This window comes from Rhincodon typus, chromosome 26 (assembly GCF_021869965.1).
Source record: "Rhincodon typus isolate 14 chromosome 26, sRhiTyp1.1, whole genome shotgun sequence".
NCBI lineage: Eukaryota > Metazoa > Chordata > Chondrichthyes > Orectolobiformes > Rhincodontidae > Rhincodon > Rhincodon typus.
Window position 1 is genome coordinate 11205684 of NC_063357.1, and position 12483 is coordinate 11218166.

General features: G+C 42.9%; 1 protein-coding gene across 2 annotated transcripts in view; it reads right to left on the minus strand.

Annotated features, from left to right (window-relative positions):
- cluha (clustered mitochondria (cluA/CLU1) homolog a) overlaps nucleotides 1–12483 on the minus strand; it is a 101289-nt gene that overhangs the window by 43490 nt on the left and 45316 nt on the right. For both annotated transcript variants that reach the window (XM_048612620.1, XM_048612619.1), the window contains exons 4-9: nucleotides 12028–12171; nucleotides 8337–8464; nucleotides 7015–7169; nucleotides 4458–4583; nucleotides 1702–1849; nucleotides 282–374 (exon numbers count right to left, since the gene is read on the minus strand). In XM_048612620.1, coding sequence (XP_048468577.1) covers nucleotides 282–374; nucleotides 1702–1849; nucleotides 4458–4583; nucleotides 7015–7169; nucleotides 8337–8464; nucleotides 12028–12171 — 794 coding nt within the window. The remainder of the gene's footprint in view (nucleotides 1–281; nucleotides 375–1701; nucleotides 1850–4457; nucleotides 4584–7014; nucleotides 7170–8336; nucleotides 8465–12027; nucleotides 12172–12483) is intronic.

Sequence of the window (12483 nt, forward strand, 5' to 3'; positions counted from 1 at the left end):
CTTACATCCTACTTAATTCAGGAGGCACCAAGTTTCAAGTTCGAGAAAGGACCCTCACCAGGATACTACACCGAATGGATCCCAGGCATATTTTTTTTTAAAATTCACAATTTACATTTTCACTGCTGAATGGCATGTACATGGGGGAGAAAAATACACAAGTTTGGTATTTGTCAGAAATAACCCAGGAATCAATAGGAGAGTAGAGGAAGTCTCAAATACACCGAGGATCACTGCAATTTAACAGAGAAGAAAAAGAAAAACCAAAACTTCAGTTTTACCTTGAAAATGGCACGCTCGCGGAGAAGTCTTTCTGGAAGGTTCTTGCGCGGGAGCTCTCTGGTCGTTTGTAATTCTTCATTCCAGTCCCTTGTCTGGAGACACCCAGAACAGATTGTGAGAAAGTATATATAACAATGAAGGATAACCACTTAGTGGTTAAATCGCTTGTTGACTCTTTTATAATTACAACCAAAGTAAAAGCAAAATCATTCTCTGATAAGTTATGCTTCCGGGATGCCCCAGAATTTTGCAAGTGAACTATACACAGCGTACAGGAAGGCCAGCAGAGACCCACAACTGATGGTGGACTGGGTTTATAGAAAAGGAGAGTTTACTGCTGTTAATTAGCTGTTTATTACATCGGCTAGACATCCCATCGATTACTTCCTGGGGTTTATTTTGAAGTGAAGTGCTGTTATATAGACAACTGCAGCCAAACAATTCACATCCAGATGGTCGCTGGGTGACTGTTGGTCAGGACACTAGGAGAACAACTCTGTGCTCTTCTAGATCACCTTACCCACAATCCAGCAGTACTGCACTGAAAGGTCAGCTTAGATTATGTACCCAGGTTCACGCGGAGCTTGAATTCCACATCCCTATGACTAAAAGGCGAGATTGCTGCCAACTCAGCCAATTTGACAAAAGCCATTTCTTTAGCTTTGTGGAAAAAGTTCCCTGCGCTCCCATCCTCAGCAGCATGAAGGTCACCTGTAACACCCTGACAGTCGCTCTGGCTGTAGACAAACTCAGCAAAGAGGCCAAACACCAGGATTCACATGGCTTTGCAGCAGCCCCAAGCCTTACTTTATAGAGAAGTGAAAAGTAAGCGCTGTTTGATTCTCTGACACAGCCTTCTGAGTAAATGCAGTACAGTCAGATGCTGGAAACATATTTATTTAATGTCAAACCGAAGACAACCGCTATTAAAAATTAGTTTACAAATACATGCTTATTTGCACAATTGTAACCTGATCATGTGGAACACTGCTGCAGATTGAAATGTCACTCTTCAAAAAGCAACTTAGTGCAGTCCTCACATTAACAGAGAAATAAAATCCAGGAACCGTACCATGTTGAAATATTTGATAATAAAACAAACAGCCATCACGAGTTATGTTTAAATGTCAGACAATGTGAGTGAGCTATTAAGCAGGGAGACGTTCAGTGGACCAAGGCTCACTAGGTTGCTGATCTAAGCATTAACGTGAAGAGAGTCCAGGCGTCTTTCCACCAAAACACAGGAGCAGATAAGGGAACCGCAATCGGTATAATCCGAGTGTAACATCTTTCTCCACAGGGTAATTCGTGCTAACACAGAAACATTTGGAATGGAGAGGCCAAAAAAAAAAAGGGACTTATTCTATGGCTGTCATATCTCGGGTTGTTAGAGTGCATCAGGAAAACAGTCAACAGTACCTGGCCTGGTATGTGTTCCTCATATCCCAAACGTGAAGTATATGCATCTTCTGCACGAACACAATCCATGGCGTGCTCCACTGTGGGTGCAGTCCAACTGTACACCTGGAAAGGGGTCGCTATCCTCTCAAATGGGTGTCGCTGAACCCTACACACCAATTGGCAATACTTCAGAATTCAAATACTTCACCCAACCATCCCCATCGTGTATCCCACTAAACTGCACGTAAACTCATCACAAACTTCATGAACTCTGATATTGTGGTGGTGTAGCCAATTCCAGATACCAGATGCAGCCACCACTATCCAGGGGAATTTTTTTTAAAATTCAGACCTGGAGCTTTATAAGTACTACAACCTTTGTACATTTGGCCAAGTCCTGGAGAGCAATGGTCAGAATTAAAATTAAAGAATGGTGTAGAGGGGCAATCTTGGCATTGCTCTCCACAAAACTGCACTAAGAAATGCAAAAAATATGTGCAGTTTTGCATTCCACCATGTGATGATGCTGTGGCTTTAAGAGAGGTGTTTTGTCCTGATTTCTTTTAGAGAGAGATTGGTGTTCAGGTGCTGAGCAGTCCATGAGAAGATAAACAACTTGTGAGGCCTTGGGGTTTTTCTTTTAAAAAGTTGGAACAACAGAAGCAGCCTGAGTGGGTGTGATCAAGCTGTCAGATCCAGGATTTTTAGTTTGCTATTGGCAGTTGTTGCTGGGGTCTCAGCAGGGTTGGAAGGCAGTGAATCTCTCCCAGCTCCTGCACTCACTCTCTCAGAATTGCCTTTTAATGTTCTTTCCTCCTGGATCGGAGGACTGCACGAGAGACAGTCTGTTTCTGAATTTGCCTTTTTGCCAAGGCTGTGTTTATGGGGTGTTACTGTATTGGCACAGTTGATTAGCAATAGTTACAGTACTTATAATTCTGTGAAGTTTTCCACTAGAATTAAGTTATTTTAAGTTCTTTCTTTTGTGGTATTTTAACTATAATGTTTGAATCAACTGTGTTTTACTTAACGCTGAGTAGTTTAACAATTGAATTGCATCTGGAACACAGCACCTAACATTTATCTTTAGAATAAGGAAAAAAAGGATCTAGGCTACCTTCTTAATATATTTTGAGGTGCTCGGATCTGGTCCATAACAACCAATATAAAAAGGTCCGGTGTGTGTACTACAGTCAGGAATTGAAGAAATTTCACCCCAACCACAACAGTAACATGACTTCAACATTTAATCACAAAAGTGCCACAGATTATTAAGATTCATCATCCTAGATTTTGCTTTGGTTCCAAATCAAGCTTTCACTGAAGGCATACCAAGTTAAAGTCTCAATGAACCACAAAGCTTCAATGTACTTCGGAGCTGACTTACAAATCCCGATTAGGAATGCATGGAAAGAACTGCACAATGTTGAGAAATTTAGGGTCAGTAACACTTAAGTGGCTGCCCCGGAAAACCTAGGAGTAAAGAAGAGATCTGACGCACTCGTTGGGAATGGTCCAACACATGCTTCTGGTGTGACTAAATTAAACCCTCTGTCTCTCTTTGCTTAATGTGGAGGGAGGCACACTTTCAGTCCTAACCATGTGCATGTTTCCTATCCATTGTTTTTACTCTGTCAAGTGCCTGAAAAGCAGGTGTTACCAAGTATTTATGAGTATTATGTTAAAGGCTTTATATGTAAAGTGTCCTACAGCACTTCAAAAAAGAAAATATGATGCTGAAGCACATAAGATATTAGGTCTGATGACGAAACACTTAGTCAAAGAGGCAGGTTTTAAGAAGAGCCTCAAAAGGAGGAAACTGATGCAGAAGCGTAGGGACAGTATTACAGAGCTTAGGGCCAAGACTACTGTATGGCTATCAAGAATGCAGCAATTGATTCGAGGACGCTTGAAAGGCCAGAATTAGATGAGCACAGCTTTATCAGAGGGTTGTGGGGCTAAAGGACATTACAGAGGCAAGGAGTGGCTTGGTCACAGTGGGATTTGAAAACAAGGATGAGAATTAAAAGCTAAGATATTGCTTGATCTAGAGCCAACATAGGCCAGCGAGTACAGGAGTGATGGGCGAATGGGACTGGCACAAAGCATGACAGTGGCTGTAGAGTGAATCTCCAGTGAAATCGTGTCACTGCATTACTATGGTCCAATGAACAACTTATAATGGAATTCAGCAAAACTACACAGTGCTCTTTAACTGTGGCCTAACCAAGGTCATCGTCTCCTTGTTTTATGTTCGATTTTGTCATGCAAAAATGCCTAAACTCCCACTGTTTTCTTTCAGACATCAGGTCTGCTGTAATGTGCTTTAGTTAGCTGCCAACTCCATGATAATAACCTGGGCCTCACTCTGTAATTGTACCCTTTACTGGAATTGCAGAGGAAATGAATCACTGAACATGGAAACAAGACTCAAATTTAAAATGCACTCCACCATTTTCACATTTGTACTGTTTTCTGCAGACATTGGAGATGACGTTTTCTTGGTCTATAAACTTTATTTCCCTCATACAATGACAAAATGTTCCAAATGCTGTAAATCTAAAATAAAGAAAAAACTACTGGAAATACTCAGCAAGTTAGACAGCACCATTGGAGAGTAACAGGGTTAACTTTTAGACACAGGTGACCTTTCATCAGAACCGTCCCCATCCTCAGTTAGTCAGTTGGAAATGACAGTACGTTTCTGAAGCTGGTCATGCTTCAGGAACATACACAATTATGAAAAGGACAATTCAAAATAATGGTAGCCTCACCTTTTCTTCTGCAAGGCAGCAAAATTCTTTTTGAAAGTAGGACTGATCTGGTTCAGCAATTCCACCAGGGAATGGCTAAGGAAGCTGGGGTTAGCTGGCTTGGGGTTGAAGCTGTCGGCTGTTGACCTGTTCCAAGTAGAAGATTCAGAAGAAGAATAAGGTTTGCATGTTGTGAAAGCATTGCATATTTAACTTAAACCTGTATCTAACGACAGGCACAAGTATGTATGTAAAAGGCACAATTCATGGACAGTTTCCTTTCAGGGACTCCATACATCATTTACTTACAATAAAACACAATTCAGCACAGGTAAAGCCCCTGCGGCCTACCAAGCCTGCACCGATTCCTAAACTTTATTTAGGCCCATTACTTACTGCCCATGCACAATTTCTATCCCTCTATTCGCCTCACATACATGTGTCTATCAAGATGCTTTATAAATGGTGCTAATGTGCCCACTTCCTCTATGTCCACTGGCAGTACATTCCTGCCACACACCACCCGGTGTGTGAAAAATTCACCCTGCATTCCTCCCCTAAACTTTCTCCTTCTCGCCTTGAACCTGTGCCCTCTTGTAGTTGACCTTTCCAACCTGGGAAAAAGCCTCTGACTATCCACCCTCTCTATGTCCCTCATAAATTTTGCAGACCTCTATCAGGTCACTCCTCAGCTTCTATCTTTCCACTGAAAACAATCCAACTTTATCCAACCTCTCCTCATACCTAAAACCCTCCAGACCAGGAAACATCCCAGTAAACCTTCTCTGCACCCTCTCCAAAGCATCCAAGTCCTTCTGGTAGTGTGGTGACCAGAAATGCACACAACATTCCAAATGCGGCCAAACTAAAGTTTTATACAGCTGCAACGTGTCAACGTTTTTATTCGATGCCCCGGCCGAAGTGTGCTGTACGCTTTCTGGACCACCCTATCACCTGTGTTGCCACGTTCAAGGATCTGTGGACCTGTATGCCGAGATCTCTCTGTGTATCAACGCTCCTAAGGGTTATGCCATTTACTGTATAATTCGCAGCTGAATTTGATCTGTCCATCACCTCGCATTTGTCCGGATTAAACTCCACCTGCCATTTCTCTGCCCAAATCTGTAATCTATATACCGCTGTATCCTTTGATAATCCTCCTCACTACATGCAACTCTGCCAATTTCAGTGTCATCCACAAACGCACTAATTGGACCACCTACACTTTCCTCTGGATCATTATATTACAAACAGCAAAGGTCCCAGCACTGATCCCTGCAGAACACCCTGGGACGTAATCCTGGGATTACTACCCTAGAGGTCCTACGTTTTAATTTACCACCTAAATCCCTGAATTGTTGTTGCAGGACCTTGTCACTATTCCTACCCAAGCCATTCGTGCCAGTGTGGACAATGACGACTTGCTTCTGGGGGGAACTGTTCGTCCAGCTCAGCCACGTTACCCATCTCCACCACAACAGTGGCCAGCAACGAACACCATCCAGATCACAAAAGATGGAAAATAATTTGTCCCTGCAGGAACAGCACACACCTTGCAGTCAAAAATATACAGCCCTCCAGAAACATAAATGTCATCGTAAACACAAATTAAAAGAAACTCAAAGAAGTAATGTCAGGTCAGAGTCATTAATGTCGTCAGAAGAGGTAAAAGCAGTGAGACAAGGGCTGACAAACCATTCTCCTGGGGATGAGGAAAGGACAAGTGAGTGGAAGCTATAGGAAAGAGGCAGAAAGAGAAGGAAGAGCGAGGAGAGAAGGAAATAAAAAGATATAGTGTAATCTCTCCTGAGTCACTGCTATACACTTTCTGGAAGTGTAGGTATAGAATGCTGGCTTATCCCACTTAACTGTGTGGGTTGTAACTATACCGAGAGTTTGGGGAGTGGGGGTGGCATGCTGGGGGACCACTATGGAACGCCTTGCACAGCACCACAGAGTGACAAAGACAATACACCAAGTACATGGAAATCCTGACAGGACCATTCTTCTGTCACCCCCAACCCCCAAAGAGAAGGGCTGGAGCAGATGCTAGCTACGAGTGATACCTTGTGTGAAGCTGCAACAGTCAGAAGTTAGGGACGGTGGAGTGATCTTTAGGTATCAAATATTGCTGGACTCACTATATCTGCTGTTGACAAAGTCTCTACTGCCTTGTCCTCAAGGAAGAGGGACAACTCACCAACTGGGAATTCACTCCAATTTTGCAGCCAGTTAATATCAACTCATGCAAACTTTTCCACCCATTAAGCATCTGCAATTGCCCTGTCAATGAGAAGCAGGGGTTAAAGCAGCCCCTGGCCTGCAAATTCCAGTCAGGAGCTTTTCTTACAAGCAAGACATCCGATTTACATCACATGCCAAGTTTCCACATTGTACTTGTGTAACCATGGAGCTGTCCCGAGGAGAAATTGGGGCATTTCGTTCTGTCCCCAAAATGCAACAGGGAAAGAGAAAAATAAATTCACACAGAGGGAATATGACTCCCCAGTCTCTCTCCCCCTCGCACACACATGCATGGAGAGAGAGAGAGCGAGCAAGAGCGAGAGCAACAACTTACTGATTTACATAGAAGCCTCGGGTTGAAGCAGTGATACTGACGTGCCGATCCTCCATTGTAACTACGTACAGGTACATCAGATCACCGTGCATCTTACGGTTACCTGGTGGAGGATTCCAGCCACTCATTGTTAACACTTTCAGACACTGTAGAGGCTGCAGAAGGGGAAAGAAGCAAATTAAAATCACAAGTCTTATACAGCTATGCAATTTGAAGTATTTATGTGGCACTTTATGACAAACTTTTCCAACAAGGTTATAGGGAAGCATTAACTGGGCAATTATGGAATCTTACTGACATATTGCAGTGATGATTTAAACATATTGTAAAACCCCACATTTTGAAATTTACCACACCTTGCATGTGACATTTCTGTATCAAAAACTGCCTCAGCACCAAACAATCGTAACCAAGGCGAAAGACATCATCCGTGACCCTGGTGCATTCATCATCTCTATTATCTGTTTCTTATTATCATCTCTGTTATAGCCACCCACACAACCCTCATCCCCATTGCCCAGACCGGTGGCACTGGCCACAGATGACTACCCCAATCCAGTCAAAATATAGCAAGAGGAATCTGCACAAGGATTTCTCTTCTTGGGTGTTACTTCTAGATTGATTTTGACAGACAATTTGGATAAAGTGCCATTTCCTTCAGGAAGTTATTGGCAAAACTGAAGGAAGTGCTTCTTCTTGCCAGCTAGATCTGATCACAAATTCCACCCCTTACCCTCACCCATGACCTTATAGGTTTCACAGACTCCTGGCCTCAGTACATTCAATTTGACTCAGGGCTCAGCTTTCAATCCTAGTACAAAGATATTCCAACCCAACTGCATCAAATGCACCACGTATGTCCCTTGTTCAACTCCCTTTTGCTGAACCTCTCAATGCCTTTGTCAACTTCAGACTTATTTGTTCCAATGTTCCCTTGGAAAACTATCCATCCAGCAGACTCTCCATGAACTCCAACTCTGAAGACTGTTAATAACTGGAAAAAGAATACTTCAACCTATGCTGTCCTGTTATTCGTTGCTTTAAAAGTAACGCTTACATTCATCCATGGTCAATTATGAAATGGGAACCTTCACTGTATGGGCAAATACCACATTAGAACCTGCACCAGTGGACAGAATGGCTCACCCTCACTTCAATAATAGATCATGAATACAACTTTAAGACAAATAAACAGTTTCGTGTCTCATCAATCTGAAATACTCATCCCGATTTGCTCTCTAAGATGTTGCGTGACCCGTTTCAGCATTAGCCTTTTCAACCCCAGTGTTTGTAGTATCTATAATATTTTGCTTTTGTTTTACCTTTGCGTCCTTGGTCTGAGGTTGGAGAAAGAGCAAAGGCCTCTCTTTGCTGACAGGGAGGATATGCTCAGGGGGCGTGCAGTCGATCTGTTCCAGCTCGGAGCCCTTCCTTTTGCGCTTGCCACTCTCTGAAAACAAATGGTTCAAAATTACAAGAGAAATCAGAGTCTCGATTCCTTTCCATCAGCGAACACAACCCTCACTTTATTCGGTGCTGCCCCTGCCTGCAGTGAACCGAGCACAGCAGAATAAAACTAATGGATTAGTTAATAACAGATCAGATTTATTGTACGTTACAGAAAAACTCATTGTCAAAAGCATTCCCAGAACAGGCACTTTAATCCACAATTTATTTGCAGTTATGACTTCTGTTCCCCACCGCCTTTTGAAACTTGAGCTCCTGTCACAGCTGTCAAAGTCTAGCTATAGAAATAAAACATCTGTATTTGGTTTTAAGCAGCTGAACATTGAAGGGCAGGCTTGTCACCCCGCCCCTCCACGTGCCATGACATTAAATCACAGTCAACAGTTCAGACTGCAGGGAAATTTAAAACAAAAAGTGGTCCCTTCAGACTTCAGCAGGAGTTCTGTCATGAGAATTTAATCAAACAAAAACCCACTGCCAATTATCTCCTTTCCTAAAGGTGTCGCTCAATTGCACTGCCAGAAACATCACTTTCTGGTGCCTTCCCAAAGTAATTGTTATTTCTGTGAAACGTATTGGCTACAAACAGCATCAAGCCATTCAACATCATGCAGCTTTAGACAACTCAATCCTATAACCTGGATGTCCGCACACACATCCAGTACAAAAGGGGATTGTGCCACTTAGATCCAGGATAAGGAGAAATTAAGGAAGGCAGTGGCCTAATGTCACTGGACGAACAATCCAAAGCCAATGTTCCAAGGGCATGGGTTCAAGCCCCATCATGGCAGATGGCAAAACTCAAATTTAAAAAAAAAAGTCTGCTGTTGATTGTTGTAAAAACCCATCTGGTTCCCTAATTGCCTTGAGTGAGGAAATCTGCCCTTCTTACCTGGTCAGGCCTACGTGCAACCTCAGGCACACAGACTCCTAATTACCCAGAGGGCATTAGGGATGGTCAATAAATGCTGGACCTCACCAGCAACAGACAAATCTCAAACAAATTTTTTTAAAAAATTACTTAAAAGGTTGTGAACCTTTGGAACTTGCTACCATATACGGGACTGGGGAAGCTCAGTTATTTTAACAAAAACAGAAGTTGTTGGAAAAGCTCATCAGAACTGGCTCCAGTTCTGAGGAAGGGTCACCGGACCCGAAACATTAACTCTGATTTTTTTTCTTCACAGATGCTACCAGACCTGTCGAGCTTTTCCAACAAGTTCTGTTTTTGTTCCTGACTTACAGCGTCTGAAGTTCTTTCGGCTTTTGCTCAGTATGTTTAAGGCAGAGGTTGATAAATTTCTGATTCTGACGGGGACAAGAGGAGTAAAAGACACTGAAGTGTTAACTCGGCTATAATTGTATTGAACAGCTCAGCAGCTAGACAGGCTCAATGGCCTGTTCCTAGGAGTAAGTGGTGAGCAGTAGCAGCAACAATCTGGATCGCACTCAGAGGTGGCTCGATCGGCAGGACCTGTGCCCGAGACATTAATTTCCACATTCAGGGCATGAGCTGGAAAAATCAAGGCTGACACTCCAGCGCAGTACTGGGGGAAGTGCTAGGAAGCTGGAAGGTGCCACCTTTGGACTCAGAAATTAAGCCGAGGGCCTGTCCCCCTCTCAGAGGGATGCAAAAAAAAAAACAAAAACCACGTGGCACTATTTCAAACAGCACAAACGATTCGTGCCCTGGCTAAATGTTCATCCACTCAATCAAAGTGAAATAAAATCAAAAGATTACTTAGTCATTCCTACAATGTCATTGGTTAAGGGAATGCACAACTTGAATGCTGCATTTCCAAACTTATAACAGTGACAACACTTCAGGAGTACTGCGATGGGAGTAAAGCATTTAGACACCTGGCAGTCATGAGAAGTGCTACATTAATGACAGTCTCTCTCTTTATTCCTCTCCCATGCAGCAGTACAGAGGTTACCTTCAGTATTCTTTGGTGCCAGGCCCACTGAGCGGAAAATGGACTCAGCACAGACCCATGAATTTTTTTCATCTTTTGTATAGATCAGCTGCATTAACTGTATTAGCTCACTAATTCATCTTGGAAGTGGTTAAATAAAAAAAAAATGCAGCACTTGATAAAGTAAAAATCTAATGCTGAAATTGTAAGAATTATGTAATGTTCGGACGTTGAAGAAAATGCATCAGTTTTTTCTTTCTTGCAACTCTTTAAAAAGTGAAACTGTTTGGAGTTCACTCATCGGTTACACGAGATCATGAGACTTTTGGGGAAACTGCATTTGATATGGTCGGGAGACGAGCAGGCACCAGGTGCCTTTGGGATGAAAGCTGCTTGGTGACAGCTTTGGATGGGTTTTCCTTTGTGCTTTGGTGCTGACCTGTGAAACAGTTGCACTCGGATGACAGAAAGTCTGCAAAACAGCACAGGTTAGAGTCTCCCCCTCCGAGTGAAAGAAAACCAACACTCAAAGCCTCTTAGATGAATAACTTCTAATCCAAGCAAAGACCTAGGTCCAACTAGCCAGCTACCAAGTTGAAGGATCTTTCGTGGTCAACAATATGACACTATTGCATCAATCCAAAACAGCTATGAGAAAGTAACTTCATTCCATCATTGTAGTTTGGATGCTTATCCACTAAAACATGCTCCTTTTCACCTCTACTCTTCACCCAGGATATTTCTGCAGAACTGTCTGGCCTGTCCTATTTGTGAATGAATGTGTGCGTGCTTAGGGTTAAAGGGGATATACTTTCAGTCTGCATATTTGTAGTTAATAAGTTTTCCACTCATTTATTATAAACAAACATATTCTTTAACAAGTTTTGTTTACTTGTTTGTTGATGGGACATGGTATGAGTTTATCTATCTTTAGACAGTGGTCAAAAGGCAGGCAAATTAACCATCAGAGTGTTTCAATTCATCATTTACATATTTGTAATAGCTTGTGGAATAGGGGGCTTGATGTCTATCATAGAATCCCTGCAGTGTGGAAGCAGGCCATTAGGCCCATCGGGTCTACACCGACCCTCCAAACAGCATCCCACCCAGATCCACCTGCCTATCCTATCCCTGTAACCCTGCTTTTCCCCATGGCTAACTCATCTAGCCTTCACATCTCTGGACACTATGGGCAATTTAGCATGGCCAAACTACCTAAATCTGCACATCTCTGGACTGTGGGAAGAAACCAGCGCACCCAGAGGAAACCCACGCAGACATCAGGAAAACATGCAAACTCCACATAGACAGTCGCCCGAGGGTGGAATTGAACCAGTGCTAACCACTGAGCCACCATGCCGCCCTCTAGTGCACTCTTTCTACTAGGACCATAATACAATGCTTTCACCCTCTCTGGAACAGGTAGAGATGGGAAGGCACTTCAAACTGGGTCACTGGTAACATCTATAGACTGTAAACAAATTACAAAAGGACAGTTCATAAATGAAAAGCAACATGCAATGTCATGTTAGGAACTGAATTGCTTCATATCCTTGTGGCAACTTTTAGGGATAGGCACATTTCCTTCACTATCTCATCCGTACACATCACTGTGCAGTTCCCTTCTTACCTCCCAAATCTCCCTCGGTGAACAAACTCAGGAATGACAGGGAATTGCAGTCTACACCGTTGTAGGAATCCGATGGGTCCAAGCTCTTCAGCAGGTCTCGGATGTGCCGCACGTGTATCCGGGCTTCCCGGACTGTATAAGGCTCTTTGAGAATACACAAAAAGAAAGTTATTAACTTGTTCCAATTTAGCTCATTTTCAATGCTGCTGGAGACCAAATAATTATGGGATGTGAAAGGCCATTGTGCCCATCTTCCCTTAACAATCCAGAAATATTCTAACATCCTCTGTCACCATCACAATGCAGCATCCAACTGTTTCTCGAACAATTCCCAGACATTTCCCTTCACTACCTGAACTGGAAGATCGTTTTGCATGTTAATGCCTGTGTGAAAAGCACAGGACTGCTGCAGGCTGAAAAGGATATTCCTTTGACAACAAGGGGCACGACTGGATT